This window comes from Protopterus annectens, chromosome 13.part0 (assembly GCF_019279795.1).
Source record: "Protopterus annectens isolate FY-2018-M chromosome 13.part0, PAN1.0, whole genome shotgun sequence".
NCBI lineage: Eukaryota > Metazoa > Chordata > Ceratodontiformes > Protopteridae > Protopterus > Protopterus annectens.
Window position 1 is genome coordinate 647,826,412 of NC_056747.1, and position 20,776 is coordinate 647,847,187.

The 20,776-nt window shown below is 39.1% G+C and overlaps 1 protein-coding gene across 1 annotated transcript in view; it reads right to left on the bottom strand.

Annotated features, from left to right (window-relative positions):
• ITGAE (integrin subunit alpha E) overlaps nucleotides 1-20,776 on the bottom strand; it is a 1,198,231-nt gene that overhangs the window by 447,803 nt on the left and 729,652 nt on the right. The window contains exon 24 of the mRNA XM_044054873.1: nucleotides 18,291-18,431. Coding sequence (XP_043910808.1) covers nucleotides 18,291-18,431 — 141 coding nt within the window. The remainder of the gene's footprint in view (nucleotides 1-18,290; nucleotides 18,432-20,776) is intronic.

Here is a 20,776-nt window from a genome sequence, read left to right on the forward strand (position 1 = left end):
TACGGTCCACTTGACTCACTTTCAACTGGTGTCTACAGTCAGCTTTTGGGCCCAAGGAATGGAAGATGGCTACAGTCATTCCCTGCACAAAGGAGGTCCAACCACTGATCCAGGTAACTACAGGTCCATAAGTTTGACCAGCTTAATAGGTAAGGTCATGGAATGAATAATCATGGATATGCTAAATGAGGACATAGGTAACTTGCAAATGCTGGACCCATCACAGTTCAGCTTTGTTAAAGGAAGGTCATGTTTATTAAATCTGGTGAACTTTCTTGAGAGAGTTACTAAAATATTTGATGAAGGTAAGTCTGTGCATACAACTTACCTTGATCTGACCAAAGCTTTTGATACAATACTCCACTCAGGCATTATAGGCAAACTCACTAATTTAGATATAAACCATTTCATCATCCACTGGATATCCAACTAGCTCACTGATAGGACCAGGAGGTCAAAATAGGTGAGGCCACCTCCATCAAGAGGCCAGTCAATAGTGGAGTCCCCCAGGGCTTGGTACTGGGCTCACACTTGTTTGGTATTTATTCTCTGAAATGGAAGCAAATGCTGAATATTTATGGCTAACTAAATCTGAAAATTATTGCAAGCTGGAGGTTATCATCAACTCCCCTGCAGACACTAGCATGCTTCAAGAAGGCTTATCTCTGACTAACAATTGGTGCCAAAGCCATGGTCTTAACTAAGTGCTAAGAAATGCATAATCAAACCCTTTGGGAAGTCTGCCATTCCAGCTAATTACCATGTTGATACTACAGCCCTAAGTGTCATCCCAGTGTTCAGGGATCTGCGTACACACATAAACAGTAGCCCTACCTTCGACTACCTTGTGGCCACAGTGGTGAGGAAATCCTTTTAAGTTACACATCTTATAAGTAAGGGCATGGCATCTAGGTCCAAAGAGGTCATCATTCCACTGTACTCTGCCCTTATCAGACCAATCATAGAGTACAATGCTCCCTTCAATGTCTACATGACCAGGCATATGCAGCAAATGGAGCAGCCTGAGAGATTCCTTACAAAAATAATACAAGGTGTAACATACCTGCTTTATGCAGAGTGCCTTAAAGTCCTTTCCCTCTACACAGTCTCCTATAGATTGCTAAAGGGTGATCTATGCCTGGTTTACAAGACATGTATAAACCCTTTACTTATGAATCTCCTGCATATTTTTAAGTCAAACAGTACCAGAAATACATGGTGTAGGGACCTGAATTTTATCTGTGTCTTAAAAAGACCATGCTTGAGAGACAGATATGTATACCATAGATTGCACCTTCTATGGAACAGGCTTCCCATCCATGTAAAGCTGAGTTCATCTATTACCCAGATTAAGTGCAACCTAGACCAGGGGATAGGGAAAAAGAAACTTACACTGTGCCTGGTACCCATGACCCTTATACAGAGAGGTAGCTTAAAAATCCCTGACCCTCAATGTCCTCTTTGGATGTGGGACATCATTATTCTTTCAGGAAAACTTGGCAAGGCTTAGAAAGCCCCCCTGGGTTGTTAGCCTAGTAATAATCTATGGATCTATGAATCTATAATTCAGATTATCACTTGAATGGCCTTTATTGTCCCTGTCAGTGTGTTAAAGATCTGGACTTTAGGTATCAGGTCTAGACTATTATTGTACAACATTTTCCAGGTAGTTTCTATGGTATCTGGAAGAGTTCTCCTTACACTTCCTTGGGATGGATGGTATTAATTGTGACACTGTCTGTCCTATTTCCTGACATGGGAGAAGCGCTAACTTGAAATGACTGCATTCCAATCTGAACGCTAACCCAAATTTTGTTCCTCTAATACTCCTGATATTAACATTTCAGCATTAGTACTTAGAAATATGCAGTCATCTGCAAATAGCAGAACCCTGCTTTGTATACCTCTCTGCATTGATTTCAGGTCCAAGTATTGCCTCACCTGATATGCTAATTCCATTAACAGGATGAACAAGGCAGGTGACAGCGGACACCCTTGCCTGGCTCCCTGCTTTACATTTCTGCATTGTGACAGTCCTCCATTAAAGAACACTCTAAATGTTGGTTCATTACATAAGGTATCAACCCAATGAATGATGCTATCCCCCATCTCCCTTTCTGCTAAAACATGTATTTCCAGCTTACTATGTCAAACACCTTCTAGATATCAAACAACACCATACCTGCATGCTGGAGGTTTTCCTCAGCAATCATGTGAAGGAAGGAGAGGAGTTCCCACCAATTATCTGAAATGTCCCTTCCCTTCACAAATCCATTCTGTCCGATCATCACTACATCAGGCAAAAATTTACTCTAATCTAAACACAAGTATTCTTGCAAAAATGTTGATGTCTACATTAATTAGGAAAAGCAGTTTGAAGTCTCTGCACATGAAGGTATGTTCAGATCCTTTTGAAATAGCTACTATCATTATCTGATTAGGGCACCCAGATGTGCCACGTCTGAACTCAGGGCTATTATACAGTCATGTCAGCTAGAGTTGACTGCCACCCCATTTATAAAATTCCACAGGGAACCTATCAAGTCCTGGAGTCTTGTTGCATGTTAGACCAGAGATAGTCTTCTTAACTTCTCCTTCCTCAGTTGGCTTGTTCAAGAACTGTGTTACGTTGGCCTTGTGGGCCATATGAAAATATCAGTCTAAGTGTAGAAATAGATAGGTTGTAGACAGGCAAACTCTAATCACCCCAGGAGGCCAGTCAGCTATAAATTTACACAGAGTATAGACAGGACAATCCAGAGCCTATATGAAACAATCCAGTGTTGATTTGTGTTTTATCATATGAGTGCTTAGTTAGACAAGATTTATTTTGAGTTATATTTTATTTTTACCTATGATGTTTACTGTTATAATGGGGTACAACTATGAGCAATAGTGAGTAGAACTACTTGTGTGCATTAACACAAGATGGAAAGGACATCCAGCTTTTTAGTGTGAGTGGCACAACTGGGACTGTAGGTCTGAATGATGACTTATTCGATTACTTCCCCCTGTACAAGGTTAGCTCAGTGAAATTAATTTAATATTTAGTTTTATATTGTTTGTGTGATTTCCTCATATAGTTTGACTTAAACTACTAATTGTTTTAATTTCATTGAATTCTGTGGTAACTGATTTACATTATTCTTTTAAAATTTTTAATCATTTGTAACAGAAAATGGATTCCTTAAATGAGTTTGCCATTAATGATTTCTAAAGCATAAATATCTTGCACAGTGTACTAAATGCTGTGAATATATAAAAGTAAGACCTGATGATATTGGAGACATGTTTTCTTCATTAGAAGCACAGCTGACTTAATCAGCACTCTGTGCTAGAACCAGAAACTAGTGTCCAAGCTCTCTGCTCTTCAAGTGAAAAGCAAAAAAAAAAAAAAAAAAATTAGGACCTCTGCAAACTGGCATCCAACTCTCCCCACCACATCTCTTCAACTAGTGAAAAGCCAAAAAAAAGTCTGCTTATTCTCCTGGAACACCAATCAAGTGGCCAGATACACACCACCAATCTCATTTCTCTGCCCTGCCCCGACCCTCCTTCCTCTAAATTATTTTCATCTACTTGCATGAAGCATTACTGCACTCACATTTTAGTTAAAAAAATGTATTATCTTTTAAAATGTAGCAAACAGTTGTTAGAGTTTATACCCTGCAGGAAGCATTACAGCACTCTGGTTTTAGTGAAAAAAATCTGTTATTTTTTAAACTATATCAAACTGCTTGTTACAAATGTAGCAAACAGTTGTTATAGTTCATATACTGCATGTAGTGCTTCAGTGCTCAGGTTTCAGTGAATAAAAAAAATATATATATATATTTTTTTTACTTTTAAACTGTTAGCAAGCAGTTGCTATGGTTTAGACTGCATGCAGACTGCTAAAGTGCTTGGCTTTGACTGCAAATGCAATACTGGCTTTTAAAAGCCAATATTGCACTAAAGAGTGAGAATTGGGATGATGAGTCAGATGGCTGATCCACACCCTCCTAACAATTTGTGCCCAAGACAGTTTTGTCCCGCTCTAACTACGCTACTGCTCCTCATGTCAAAAGTTGGATGATTTGCTAACCGTTAGTAGTAAATCTAGACTTATTGATGATGACTGTACTTGTGCAATAGGCACAGCTTGGAAAACGTGTTACATATATTACTGACTGGGCTGATGAGATAATATTTGGCAGAGTATAAATATAACAAATTTAGGAAAGGAAATGTGCATTGCCAATAAAAAATCACTCAGCTGCTATTAAACATGATACTACTGATAACAACTTTGAAATTTGGAACAAGAATTCAGCAATCTGAGTATCTGGAGAATGTGCTTCCATGGTGTAATAGTACTCTGGACACTGTATTCAGTGATCTGAGTTCAGTTCTTAGTGGGACATGCTCTCTCTTTATTTTGGGGGGGGGTGGCACAGTGGTGCAGCGGTTAGCATTGCCACCTCACAGCAAGAAGATCTTCAGTTCAATTCTCAGCTGGAGTGCCTTCTGTGTAGAGTCTGCATGTCCTCCATGCATTTGTGTGGGTTTCCTCTGGGTGCTCTGGTTTCCTTTTACAACCTGCAGTCCAAATAAATACATGGCGTCTTCCCATTCTATCACCTTTCCCTCTCCAGTTATTTGCTCCCAACACCTTTGTTCGTTTGCCAGTTTTCTCCAATAAATTTCAGCCCCCTCTTGACTATTGTCTATATCCCTAATTACAGTCATCCCTATCAGCAGAATCTTCTTTCTCCATTCCCATGTTGGCTTAATTCTTAGGATATTTTCTGCTACTTTGTGGATATAATATTCTGTATGATTACTGTTATTCTCCTTAAAGGCCTGCATCCAAAATCCCAGTCTCTCCTTGTTTCTTGAGCTTCCTCCATGTTTCATCAAAATCTCTTTCCACTTTGAATTATAGTTTTCTGCTTGTGCTATGTATAGGAACCTTAACTGTGTAGCTCTGAAATACCCCTTCAAATCGGGTAATCCCAATCTGCCCTGTTTTACTGGAAGAATATCTCACTTGACTCTTGCTGCCTTCCCCTCCCAGATAAAGTCCTTCAGCTCTTTAGTAATTGCTATCCACAACTTCTCCTCTGGTTAATAAAAATATGCCTGACCTATGTATAAGACTAATGGGACTAAAAACATTTAACTGCTTGTATCTTACTATCATTTTTCTCAGTTTTTGTATTGTCTTTTATTTAGTCTCTTCCAACATATCCTTAGCTGCCACACCAGAATTATTTTTAATCCATACTCAATACTTCATTTTATCATGTCCCCATAAATATGGATATTGCTGAACGAATTCATATATGGGTACATAATTTACCACTATTGTCTTTGTATTAGCTTCATTCATAGCCAGGGAATTGTTATGGCTTGGCTTGTATAGGCCCTAGGGCCGATAGCCTAGTACCAACCTATGAACCTATTAATTTTATATTCCAACAAGATTTGAAACTGTCTCAAAATGTTCCACAATATTATAATGTCCCTTTCTGGTTTTGTCATGTATAAAATAATACCATCTGCAAATAGATCCAGCTTTTCTTGACTACCATACCAATTATATCCTATTTTCTTTGCCAGGTTCTAAATATAATGCATATAATAAAGGGGAAAGAGGACAACCCTGCCTGGTTCTTCTGCTCAATCGGAAATTATTAGAGAGGACCCTATCCACTTTAATTTTCACCTCCGATCCCTCATATATCCTCCTAATCAACCTTATAATTTTTCAGGAAATGCAAATGCTTCCATTGCCCTGCTAATAAAGTCCCAGCTTACTCTGTCAAATGCTTTCTCTGCATCAGGATCCAGTGAGAACAATGGTATTTTCTTATATTCTGCTTCCCCCTGGATCATTAATGTTCTGTTAATATTGTCAAATGTTTGCCTCCCCTCCACAAAACCACATTAATCCATATCTATCAATGTTGCCATTACTTTTGCCATTCTTTTAGCCATTATAGAAATGAACACTTTATAATTATGGTTTAGTATTGAAAAGGGCCTGTATGAAGCTGGATCTGATGGATCTTTACTCTCTTTAGGTATTACAGTTACCACTGGTTTATTGCAGGATGTTGGTACTTCTTCTCCTCTTAAAATACTGTTAAAACCTTCCAGACCTGTATCAGTTTTTTTCCCTCCTAGTTTCCAAACTTCCACAGGAATACCATCTATTCCTGCAGACCTTCCTGTAGATTGGTTGTACATTACAATTTTATCTCATGCCCTCCTATCCTGTTAGTAACTCTAACTTTGGCATATTTCATTTTTCCATAAACATTTCTATTTGTATCTTTTCTAGATTTCCATATTCTCTGCTTTATACAGACTTTCACAGAATTTCTGAAAGATTTCTAGTACCTCGACAGGATCTCTTGTTACTTTGCTTGTTATAGGCTCCCTAAGCTTGGCAACAGTCCTTTCTGCTTTCTGTTGCCTGACTCATTCTGCTAAAAGTTTTTGGGCTCTAGTGTTATTAAAACAGTTGCTTAGTAGCAATCTTTCTAAACTCATGTATATTACCAAGGTAATGCCTTATTTTCTGCTTAAAATTCTGCAGCTGATCCTGTTCTTGTTCTGTGAGATTGCCCCTATTCTGCAATACTTTAACATTTGCCAGTCCCTCTAAACAATTCTTGCTACTTCTTAACCATAGCTCCCTTTCTTTTATTTCTGCCCTATTTTTAAACTCCACCTTAATTTTATCCCACTCTCCGGCTATATTTTCTGAAGTAATTTCTATCCTCTTGAATAGCTCCTGAATAATATCCACTACCCATTATTAAATTCCTCTATTTTCAACAGGTAGGAAAGCTCCAGCATCGTATTTTTATTTCATTACCATGTCTTTTTATTTTAGTTATTATTAACACATGCTCTGAAATAATTATTGGGTGCATATCAAGACCTTCAATTAAATGCACGTTGCTGTGAAATGTAAATTCAGTCTAGCCTAGTCCAGTTTTTATATCTTAGGGAATAACATGTAAATTCACTCTGAAATCTTATGACTGAATTAACATCTTCCATGCCAAATATTTTCATAAATTTCTTCAAAAAGCTGCCTTCCTTTGTTATACCAGACAAATCTTTACTGCTGCAAATCAAACTCCAATCCTCACCTATAAGTAATATTCCTTGCTGAAAACTGATTATTTCTCCCAGAATTTTCTTAAACTCCATTATAGCAGTTTTAGGTGGAATATAAATACATGCCAGTGTATTTCTCTTCCCTTGCTAGTAGTCCCTTAACACCACATATCTGCCATTCATAGCCGGCCTTAGGCATAGGCTAACTAGGTGGCCGCCTAGAGTGCCACTTTAGTAGGGGCACTTTTCCAGTATTTATTTGGTGTAGGTAGACAAGGATGGGGGCACTGGGTGGCATGGTGGGGGTGCTGTGGTGCCCTTTTGCCTAGGGCACCAGTTGACCTAAGGCCGCTCCTGCTGCCATTATTATCTTTACCATCATCTATCACTGTTGGAGTTCCTCTTGCAATTAATATAAGTACTCCTGTTTTCCTTTGTCTCATGTATTCCGGTGAATAACCATCCCAAAAACCTTTCTTTATCAAATTTACATGTTCAGTTATTTCCAAGCATGTCTCCTGTAACTTAACTATTTGCACTCTACATTTTTTAAAATAGTTTATTATTCTTTCTTTTTTGTATTTATACTGTTGACATTTGAATACATTACAGAAAGCATCATTGTATTAAAAAAGTTATTATTCCCACTCTTTATGTATACATCTTTTTTGTTAAATGTCTAGTTCCAGCTTTTGTGTTACATGCATACACTGTTTGGCAGGTTGAACTTTTACATAGTTGTTTCTTGTTATAATCATTTGAGCTTATGCCACATCTTCCAAATCTTTTTGTTTTATTGAAAGCCCTCAAAAACACCCATTGCTTCCTAAAACCTATTAGTATCTTCAGATATTAAAGTTTTATGCTCTTAATAGGAACAGATGTCTCAAACTGACAACCAGACTCATAGACTTGAGTTAACCTAAAAGATAGGTTATCCATGCTAAGACACAATGTGCAAACTGTGCTTCTACTAATTTTTAATTGTTTTATCTTATCTTTATATCTCTCACAGCTAGGAAAACCTTGAATGCTTTCAGAGAACATTATCTCCTAGCCAGTTTCTCTTTTCTTTTCCTCCCAGCCAATCACTCTCCACCATGCCGTAACCAAATTATCTTTATGAGATTTTGTCCATGGAGACATGAGAACCAGACAGCCAATTTCTCATTATCACATTATCTCCATGAAGACATGAGACCCAGACAATCAGATTGTTTCCATGGAGACATGAGAGCCAGGTACAGAATTGCTACTAAGCATACATTCAATTGCTAGAAAAAAGCCTCATATTATTCAATATTCATTTTGATTTACTTGTTTTCTCTTAAAACTTGTTTTTAAATCAAGTTAAGGTCCTTAATCCTGTCATTCCCCCATGAGAGAATGAGAAAAAGCACATTATTTTTTCTTTTGTCATGCTCTTTTAACCAGGCTTTTATTACTTTGCAGTGCCTACATTTTGTAAAACCAAAAAAGAAGAAAGAGAGATGGGAGAAAGAAAAAAATAAAAGAACAGCAGCACCTATTTAAATCTCCATTACACTTAAAAATAACTGATAAAACTTTACTTTATACCATTCAAAGAAAACCATATACCACACAAATACTACTATTAAGAAAAAATGTTTCCTTTGCTTACAGTTAACTTTCTCCCCTCTCTTCCCTTCTCCAAAATCCTGTCTCTGCTTCATTTCCAATTTGCTCTTGATTTTTCTAGTCAACTCTTGTGCTACCTTCCTTCTCTCTAACATTTTCCATTGAAACATTGTAAAAGGTTTCACAGGTACAGTCTGTCTGTGGTCTTTATTACCAGAAGAACAAGATGCAGAATCTCCTTCTGTTTCACAGCTCACTTTTTGTATTTCCTCCTTAGCATGTACTTTGTCAAAACATGATTTTGTCCCTCCAGGGAAGAATACCTTGAAGACAGCTGGGTACAGCAGTTTGACTCTCTCACCTGTGTCGCGACATTCCCTGAATACTCAAATGAATTTATTCCTCTTCTGCCTGGTATACAATGAGTAATCATTCTCCACAAACACCCTGATGTCTCCCACTTTTAGTATTTTGTCCTTATGCCACAGTTTTCTCAGAATCAGGTCTTTCTGCTGGGAGGATTGCATCTTTACTATTAAATAGACTGCTTTCTTATAGCCAGGTTTGAAGCATACGCATTATGTGCCCTTTCAACTAACAACTTCTGCTGTGGAATATCAGTCCAGTTGCTTATTGTGCTTTAATAAAATTAATGCAGTCTGTTCTTTCCAGCTTCTCTGGTATAGCCAAACATCTTAGATTTTCCCTACATGCTGTGTCCTCTAATTCTATTATTTTTTGAAACATCTCTTCCTGAGCAGTTTCATATTCAGTCAGCCTTTTCTTCATTTCAACTCTAATTTTTGCAGCATTATCACCTCATCTGAATATCTGTGTAAAGCTTCTTCCATTTTTTCCAGCCTTTTGTTATTTGTTACTCCATCAGTGTTTTGTTTATTTTAACCAGGTCTGTGTGCAGTTGTTTTATATCTTCCTGTAGGTTACTGGAAGTCATGTCTGGAGGTTGCATTGCTTTTTGCTAAACAGCTGCAAAACTTTCCCCAATCAGTGTTTCTTCCCCACCTTTTGTAGCTGATTTTTTCGAAGTGCTTTGTATTTCTTTTTTCCTGGCATCCAGGCAGTACACTTATTAGCCAGTTGCTGACATTTACCCATAAACACAAAAGTCTATTAGCCTTCCCTGCTCAGTTTCTGTTTTCACACTAGGAGAGCTAGAGTTAAGCTGTTACTCAATGTGCAGCCATCTTAGAAGTCCATACTCTTGGATTCATTAATGCCTACACTGAGTGTATGCTAAGTGTATACTGTTATGAATGAGCAGACAACAGAAGCATAACTCACACCTTCTTCTTCCTAATTTTAGTTTCCCTACTGATTTACTTGCAGCCTTAAATATTGAAGGGGATTCATAAAGGTTACCACAAAGTGTAGACCACATGTACACTTAAAGTAAACTTTATGAGTGACTAGAAAGCACAAAAAAATAGTAGGGATGTTCTTGAATATAGATCATTCACAGTTAGTGTACAATTAGTATAAGCGTTAATGAATCTGGCCATAGTGTAAGACAAGATCGAGAAAAAAACATTGAAGAAATTTTATATAAAGATATTGATCTTAATAGGAAAACATTTTATAGCTATACAAGCTGTGGTAGGAGTAAAGACATACAAATTGATAAACTATGTGTAGATTCTGAAATGTATTCTCAAACACAACAGGTTATAGATATTTTGGCAAAATCTTATGCAAAACAATTTGACTCGACGAAAGGGGTGACAAATTATTCTACTAACATCTAGGTAATTTCAGGTACTGAAATTAAATTAGATTATACTGAAAATGAACTACTCCAAATAGACCCAAACAAAGCACAGGGAGGAGATGGAATTAGTAATAATGACATGAGAACACTTCAGGATGACCTTACAGTGCTATTACATCTGTTTTTTACTAGGTCATTTAAGTATGGGGAGATTCCACAAGACTGGAGACATGCACTTGTTAAACCTTTCTTTAAGAAAAGAGGAATGGGGCAAACTCAGAGTCATGCAGACACATATGTTTACTTTCTTGTTGTACAGAAATAATGGAGTAGGTTATTTTGGATAAATTATTGTCAGAACTGGAAAGGCAGAGGCTTGACATCATATATTAGCATGCATATGTTAAAAATAAATCTATAATCACTTGCTATAGAACATCATGTTATAATAGGAAAACACCTATAAATGAAAAATTGTGCTGTGATGTAATTTACATAGACATAACTTCAGGCGTTGATAGGGTCATACGCAAAAAACTGATAAATAAGTTAGTATAACTAGGTATTGATTTAATTTTACTACGATATTATCTGCATAGCTTACAAATAGGACATAGCAAGTATCATACAACAATTGGACAGGTGAAATTCAATTTTACAGGCAGGGTGTTGCACAGGGTTCTGTCCTAGGTCCATACCTGTGTATGTTGTATCTTCTAGATCCGTTTCTTCTGAGGTATTCTACAGTCTGTATTCAAATGACTTTAAAATAGGTAAACTAATTACATGTGTTACAGATGGGGCATGTCAGCAAAATAACTTGACTAAATTGACCATTTGGGCACAAGAGAATAATACACTGATAAAATACATCAAAAACTAAGCATATGAGATTTTGGAGAAACAAACTGAAGGGTGAATATTTACTGTAGCACACAATGATTGAAACTATAGATTCATTTAAGGACCTGGGTATATTGGCAGATCAGCACTGAGTTTTTCTAAAAATATCAAACCAATTGACTAATGATAGTACTAGAACTATAGGTTGTATAAAAAGGTTTCTATGTCTAAGAAACCAGAAATGCTGAAATCATTGTAAGTTACATTAGAGCAAAATTAGAGTATGGAATAGCAACATGGAAACCTTGTAAGAAACAACCAAGTTAGTGGCTCATGTCATTTGGTGTATCTAGATCCAACAAACTGTGCATTTTAAGGGTGGACCTCAAAAAAACGAACCTAATTAGATAGATAAAATATTTATTAATTCCAACAGGTACAACTTATTAGTTAGTAAAATCAAATCAGTTAAGAGCTTTCTGCTTTACACAAGATGGACTTCATCAGAAATGAATGGTATATGAGAAAAGTACTTTTTTATAGTCATCTCTACCAATTAATTAAACACACAATTATACAAACATATAATTAATGTTCTAATACACTGAAAAAAATATAATAAGTAAAAGGCATTAAAATAAACATTTTTGAAGCAGTGAATAGGCAACAGATTAAAATATTAAACAAGAAACCTTGCAGGTTTTAATTCAGTTTAAAATGTGTAGAGGTGAGAAATATTAAAACATTCTTTTGAATAACTTTAAGAGAATACCAGTTACCACTTGTTTAAATGATAAATACTACCATACCAAATTTAACGCCATAAGAAAATTGTCATTGTCCTTTACAATTCAGCTGCCCTGAGCTTCAAGACTGAATTAACTGAAGTGTGTTCATTTAATCCCAGGGGGGTGGGGCATTGTGTTTACCTTAGTTGCCACATTAGTTCCCTGAATTCAATTTGTGTCTCCCATTGTCCTCCCCTTAAATGTATGTCAACAATTTTCAAAACACCAAACAGGAATTTGTTGAAGTTGCTGCATGTTTAACTATGCTTATATAGAGCACTATTAACCTTTTTTTCTTTTTAATGTCATAGTTGTGCTCATATATCCTATTTCTGTAATGCTTTTTCTGTTTTACCAATATAGAAGGAGGAACAACTTGCACAAATAGCCAGGTATATTAAACCACATGTTCCACAATTACCATCTAGTAAATTAATTCTGGATGCACAGTAGTTAACAAGGTTGATATATTCTTTCATTAAAATAAATGGGCATTGCCCTGCATTTGCATTTTAATCTGCAGTGGTGGTGCTGTCGTAGCGTTGTCGCCTCACAGTAAGACGCTGACCGGTTCGACTCTCAGCTAGAGCGTCTTCTGCGCGATTCTTGCTGATCCCTGGGCTTTGTATTTGATTTCTGGGTTCCTCCATTTTCTTGTGTGGCCAGAGGTAGTTTCTTTACTCACCAGTGGGAGAGGGGAGTACTGATCTGCTTGTTTGTCCTCAGAGGAGTGGTTAGAAGCAGCAACTAGTAATTTGTCGGCCATTTTGGGTCATTTCCTGTTTTTTCCAGCCCCCTGCTATAAAGCACGCTTTGGCAGGCTTTTCTGGCATTAGAGAACTAGGCATAGCTCCTCGTGGTCCCCTGCAGAGTTCCTAAGCCAGCAGAGAGCAGAAAAAGCAACTTTCTTGATCATAAGCATTTTTTAAACTTTTTAGTTTGCATTTTTCGATCTTTTGAGCTTTTCGACTACTGTTTGTGTCTATATTACTGTTTTATTACCTTATTTTCCTGTTTTTGTGAGCTTATATTGTTGATTGCACTTGTGGGCTAAAGTATTGCTTAAAAGTAACAAACAGGCTAATACACTCGAGTGTACCAGCCTTTGATAGCAATTTAGTCGAAAACAAAGCATTTACTGCATTTTTTCTGTCTGTTTGCAAAAAACAAAAAAAAAAAAAATATTTCTCCTTTCCTAAACTTTCCTAGCTAGTTGTTCCAGTGATCAGATTTTGCTGATCCCTGGGCTTTGTATTTGGTTTCTGTGTTCCTCCATTTTCTTGTGTGGCCAGAGGTAGTTTCTTTACTCACCAGTGGGAGTGGGGAGTACTGAGCTGCTTGTTTGTCCTCAGAGGAGTGGTTAGAAGCAGCAACTAGTAATTTGTCGGCCATTTTGGGTCATTTCCTGTTTTTTCCAGCCCCCTGCTATAAAGCACGCTTTAGCGTGATTTAGCGCGGAGCTGCTACCGTTGCACACTAGGGCAGCGCCAGTTAATCAGATTTAAACTATTAGGGCTACCTAAAGTCCACTCTTCAAATTTTCCCTTAAAACTACCTTCCTCAAAGTATACTACTGTTCTATTTAGTGTATCCTACAACTATAAATTATCTCTACTTGACTCCCAAGTAGACTATTCTCTATCTGTATAGCGAAGCACTTGCTCCTACAGTACTTATCACCTCGATACAGCACTCTTGTTATAGAAAGTACCCCAAAAAAGCAAACCCCATTTCTCGGTCACCCACATCCCCAGAACCTTTTCTTAAGTTTTTCTGTCTATTCCTTCTAGCATGTCGAGGGATCAGTTGCTAATGTCCTCTCCTGCTCAGCTGGTGAACCTGGGAATATTGAGGCAATGTTACAATTGCCTCATGTACACAGACAACCCTCTCCTCCTCCCACAAAACACAAATACATGCGAGAGATGCAACTATACGGCCAAACTGGAGGCTGAGCTCTCTCAACATAGGACTGGCATGACCAGACAGGAGGAGAAGGTAACCACACACACTATAGACTCAGTCTCACATAATACCATCACAACCTCAAATCATACACATAAACACACAAAGACATACTCGGAGGCTCTGATCAAAAATCTACCAAAACAGCAGAGGCCACCAAAGCAGACACCCAAACAACTACCACCTCAGAACACAACACCTGCAACACATAGACCACACAGTCAGAGTGTCAAGCAGTCACAGCCCTTAAGGCCAAACACAATGCCAGACACACTAGTCATTGGTGACTCCATAGTCAGACACACTGACGTCCCGCTCACCAGACTGAGTAAGGAGAAGGTCACAGTAAGCTGCCTGTCGGGTGCTAGAATCCGCCACATAACGCATGCACTCAGGTCTCTCAACAGCAGGTACAAGTACGACTCAATCATTGTCCACGCCGGTGTTAACGACCTGAGACGTACCTCCTTGGACTACATGAAAAGAGACATAGAGGAGCTCTTTGATTATGTAGCCCAAGCAGGTATGACCCTGACCTTGAGCAGTATCCTACCTTCACCAAGAATGATGCCACAATACAGAGATAAGATGATCAGCTTTAACAATTGGCTTAAACTCTGGTGTCATTCAAAGGGGATCCAATGTCTGTCTGCCTGGGATGACATGCTGGACAAGCCACGCTGCTTCGCAAGGGACGGCTTGCACTTGTCACCCTGGGATTCTGGATTTTGGCAAAGGCTCTTGCCACCCCCATAGTGCCTTTTTAGGCAAGGCTCAAATTCTAAACCTACCACCCTAGAACAAAACAAAGAAAAAACTAAGGGTAATGCTGCTCAATGCCAGAAGTCTCAACCTCAAGATGCATGCACTCGAGGCCCTTCTCAGTATGGAGAACATCGATGTCTGTGCTGTGACAGAAACCTGGTTCAAGGCTCCTGAGAGCACCCCGGCACTATCAGGTTTTACCTCATATCATGCGTTCCGCCCCAAAACCCGGACAATACCAAGAAAGGAGGAGGGGTATCCATATTCATCAAGGACACCCACACCTCAAGATTGGTGGCATTGCACGATGCATCGGAAACCATCCAGGTGCAATTAACCATAGGCAAGATTGCTCTGCAATTTGTAGCATGTTACAGGCCACCCTCGCAAACTCAGGAACCTCATATGGCCTTCCTGAAAACACTGGAGGGATAAATGTATCTCCGAACACCATCATACTAGGTGACTTCAACTACCCTAATATAGACTGGGAACACTACTCAAGCCCAAACACTCTAGCCCAAAAGTTCCTGGAATTCATAAACTCAAATGCCATGGAACAACTAGTCACCATCCCCACAAGAGGAGAAAACATACTTGATCTCATCATCACGAACATGGGAGCACAATGTTCAACGCCGAAGTATACCCCTCACTGGTGAGATCTGATCACAAACTAATCTCGCTGGAGGTCCTCATCCCGCCCCCACCGAAATGAAAAGACCACAGTAAAGAACTTCTCGAAAGCCGACTTCACACTTCTAAAGACTAGTGTGGTCTCCTTTAAGGCCCCTGAGCCGGCGGTTAACATTACTCAAACCGCTGAATCACTTACAAATGCCTTCTACCAGCACCTGCAGGCTGCATGGATCAGGCAATCCCAAGCAAAACAAAGACTCTTTGTACCAAAGGCAAGCGTCCAGTCTGGTGGACCCCAGCCATAAACAAACTCTACAACAAAAGGAGAAAGCTACTACAAGATAGAGCAAAATCCTTAAAAGGTAAGACACCGCTGATCACTATAAGTAAAAAGCTAAGAGCTCTCATAAAATCATCCAAAGCTAATTTTGAGAAAAATAGCTAAGGACTCTAAAGACAACCATAAGGCATTCTTTAGCTATGTCAGAAACCTAGGAGGAAACTCCCAGATATGCTCAGAATTAGTTCAAAATGATGTGAAGATTACTGATCCTACAGACATTGCCAACATACTGGCTGACAGGTTCAGTGCAAACTTCTCCCCCCCCTAAAGGAGAGATATCTATACCAAATGATTGTAGCCCCCCAAACATCTCTAACGCCCAGGTGAGAACTGCTCTCTCCAAGGCAAAGAACACAGCATCCATGGGACCTGATAGTGTCCCCGGCTGTGTGCTCCATGAACTCAACGAGGAATTAAACCCACAGTTAGGACAGCTGTTTAATCTTAGTCTCACCTCCGGATACGCACTCCAGGAGTGGCGTACAGCGACTGTGGTCCCACTCCACAAAGGCGGTGCCTCCACTGACCCTGGAAATTACCGTCCCATTAGCTTGACAAGCCTTATCTGCAAAGCCATGGAGAGGATCATAATGGATCTCATAAATAAAGACATAGGGAACTTGCAGACTTTGGATCCAACCCAGTTTGGCTTTGTCAAAGGCAGATTATGCCTTTTAAACTTGGTTGACTTTTTCGAAACAGTCACCAAGGCCATTGACGAGGGAAAGGCAGTCCATACAGCCTACCTAGACCTGGCGAAGGCTTTTGATACAATACCTCACTCGGGTATCATTGAAACACTCATCAACTTAAATGTAAACCCATACATTACAAGATGGGTTGCAAACTGGCTGAGTGACAGAACCCACAGGGTCAGAGTTGCTGGCGCCATGTCAGACTCAAAGCCTGTCACAAGTGGTGTCCCACAGGGCTCAGTCCTGGGCCCACTCTTGTTTGGCATCTACTTTTCTGAAGTACAAGCAAACACAGGAGGGTTATGGCTGACAAAGTTTGCAGATGACTGCAAACTGGGTGCTGTAGTTGAAAACACATCCAACACAGATATCCTTCAGAAGGGTCTCACAGAAACGGATAACTGGTGCCAGAGCCATGGCCTAAAGTTAAATGCCAAGAAATGCATAGTCATACCCTTCGGGAAAAATAAGGTTACCCCTAGCTACCATATAGGTGGCAATCCCCTGAACACAGAAGAAGTTATTAGGGACCTGGGAACCCAGGTTGACAGTAGCCTTTCATTCAACACTCATATTGCTAAAGTAGTTAGGAAGACCTTCTACATTGCCCACCTTATCATGAAGGGATTCACATCTAGATCAAGGGAAGTCATAGTCTCCCTATACTCATCACTCATCAGACCAATGATCGAGTACAATGCCCCATTCGGAATGTATCTGACCCGACACTTGCAGCAGCTGGAGAGGCCACAAAAGTTCCTCACCAAAAGGATAAAGGGTCTCAAAAATCTGTCTTATGCTGCCCGACTGAAAGAACTCCAGTTATATTCAGTTGCTTACCGCTTGCTCAGAGGTGACCTATGCCTGACATACAAGGCCATGTCAAACCCAGATTTGATGAACATGCTTCATCTCAAAAACCTAGATCCCTCAGAGCCACAAGGGCGGAGACTTAAACCTCGACACGGTTATTAATAGGATGTGCTGGAGGGATAGATTCATCACCCAAAGACTCCCTATGCTGTGGAACAAAATCCCGGTTTATGTGAGGCAGAGCACCTCGCTGGCCTTGTTCAAGAGGAATCTTGACCAATGGATGGGAGATCGCAGATACACCCCAGGGGTTACCTCAGTGTCACTGCTCGACAGAGGCACAGCAAAATAATGGGCATAGTTTCTCCAAACTAAAGGGGTGGCGTAAGCCACAAAACTATGGGCTAGGCTTATAAATGCCCTCGGGCAGATAGCCTAGTATGAACCTATGAACCTATGAGACATGCGTGAATGGGCGTACCTTCGTTGAAGGCTGTCCGTTAGGGCTGGCAACTTAGCACGTAAAAATCAATTGCCAATCATTAGCAGACCGGAGTGCCGCTGTGGCGACCCCTAACCAGGAAAAGCCGAAAGACACAACAACAACTGCAAAGCTTACTGAATCAGTTTAATAACACAATATAACCTTCACAGTGAATTATAACATAATTACATTTTTTGGTATCCGATGCAAAAGTACTAGTGACCATTTAATGTATAGAAATAGGTAGGGATGAAGTGCCCGTATAAACATACACAGACACAAGTGCCCATATAAACATACACAGACACACAGACAGACTCACACACACACACACACACATACACCCACACACACACACACACACACACACACACACACACACACACACACACACACACACACACACACACACACACACACACACAAAACCAAGATGAGACATAATTAGGATGAGGACAGAAGAACACTATATCACTGATATTTCTAAAGCAGTATGCATTGCAGAGTATTATCTTACCTCACTGGTTATACGATACACATAAACTTTGCCCTCCTCTCCTCTGTTATGGAAAAAGGGTGCCCCTACAAGGAGGAAGTCAGTCACATTGTCCTTGTTGATATCAAGAGCACAAAGCTCTGCACCAAAATAGGAACCAACCTTGAAGGAAACAGAAAACAGGAAAATTGTCAGTAAGGTAGATGTTAATTACTGATTCTTGTGCCTCCAGGAAGTCACTCAATATAGTTTCTGAAATGCAAGAACCAGGATTTCGTAGTTTCACTAGATAAATTACAAGTGTGTGAGTTAATTAATATAACCACAGCTTTTTCAAGCACTGTTCATTATCACTGTGTTAGACATAGCAGAAAGCTAAGCTGGTTGCACCTAAGTGCAGCTAAGTGAGATTCAGAGGCACCAGCTGGGCTTGGATGCGAGTAACTGAAGCATTCAGAGAAAGTGATATGCAAATGATGGTATAATGAGATATAAATGAGGAATATTTGAAAATCTGATTCTCTCTCTTATTTCCTGCTGTTGCATCATGTTGTATAGTTTTTATAGGCCACTCTACAACACTCACATATTCTAACAAAAGTGTGAAAGTGACACCTGCCATCCTTGTATGATACTTTCAATAAATAAGGACCGTGCATGACACTGCATTGCAGAAATGCACATACATGGTGATAACCATGTTGAACCATTACTTCTGAGTTATGCTTTTCATTTTTTCCATACTGCCTGTGCTTTGTACTCCTCTGGGGTCTATATCATAACATCGAAGTCCCAAAACTTTGAATGTTATAATATCGAACCCAAAACCTCGAAGACTGACAACAGCGAAGCCGCGGAACATGAAATTCTTTCCCAGGGGAAAGAATTTGGTGGGCTGTTTCCATGGCTTTGCTATTTCCTCCAGTGTGGTGCAATCTCAGAGTTGGTATATTTAAGTAGGGGTGTGTGGGGGGCACGGGGGGTGAAGCCCCCCACATTAGAAATAGTTTGTAGTGTTTGTGTGTTTTGTGTTTTGTGCTGGAACAGCAATTTTTTTTTCCCAGGGGGAAAAAAAAAAACACTTTTCTCAGTCTTAGGGGTTTTTAGCTTTCATGGTTTTGGGTTCGATATTATAACATTCAAAGTTTTGAAACTTTGATGCTATGATATAGACCCCTCCTCTGCTATAATAGTAATACATGTCTGCATGTGCTTGCTGTGAGCATGTTGTCTGTAGGGTATAAAATATATCTTGTATTCCATTAATTAATTACATCAGCTGTCATTTAGTCTGATTATTTAGGCGTATCTCTGTTGTTTATAAATGGTTTTAGTACATTCATGCTTTTGTGGACAATCATAGAAGCACAGAGCCCAGCAAAGTCTAAAATTGTGGTCTCAGCCCAGTTGGCATAAGTTAGGTTTAAGAACTTCTTATGCAAATTAAGCTCACTCATGCTGAGTTCTATGAATCACATCATATTGCACATGTTTCCTCTTATGTAGATGTAAATTAATTTGGCTTGCTCTGGGTGGGCTATATTTAACTCATGAATGAACATGAATTCCAATCTCAATTCAGTCACACTCAAGCATGCAATAATGTGTGTGGGCATGTATGCATGTATAACACTGGTAAAGCCAGATTTAACCCTGACTGTTGATTTCTACCTTACCTTAGTTCCCCTTCAAAGTTTTAACACAGGGTACCAAAAATATCAATCAAATGTGCAGAGTAAAAAACACAAGTCACACCATTTCCCGATTTAGTTTTTAAGAACTTTCTGTGTGAACCCATAAAATGGGGTACAGGACTCAATTTCAGCTCATATAAACAGCCTTGAGCAAGTGTAAAACACAACTGTGAAATCACATTTGAGGAATATTACTATTTAAAAATAATTATGAAATTACAAACTGCATGGGACAAATCTCTGTTCTGATATTACATTCCAAGAAGGTTTGCCTTTATCCAACAAAATGGAACATAAAAAATGAAACTGCATGGAGCTACATGTGCTGTTAGTACATTTATCCTTTACACAGCAAACAATTCAATAAGTTTCAGCAAATTATGTCACACTCCAGGTAATGTGGTTTACAGCCTAGTATCCTTTTCATCAGAATTCCACATCTCATTCTTGTACTGGTATGTTTTAAAGTTCAGGGTCATACCCCAAGCTGGTCTGACAAGGAGACTGTCTCTACCTACTGCAGGAATCATACCTGTGGAACTTACAGCAGGCCATCAGTGGCTCAGAATGGAGAAAAATAGATATTTGTCAGGAGCTGGGATCACCAGAGATCAGGTCCACTACAAGTATGATGACCTGCAGAGGTGGATGAAGGACCAGGCAGTCAGGTGGGATTCAGAGGTTCAGAGAGCAGGCGAGAGTTCTACAGTAGGTACTGTGTTTAATTTTTTATATATGTATTTATATGTATATATATATATATATATATATATATATATACACACATATATATATACACACATGTAGCTTCAT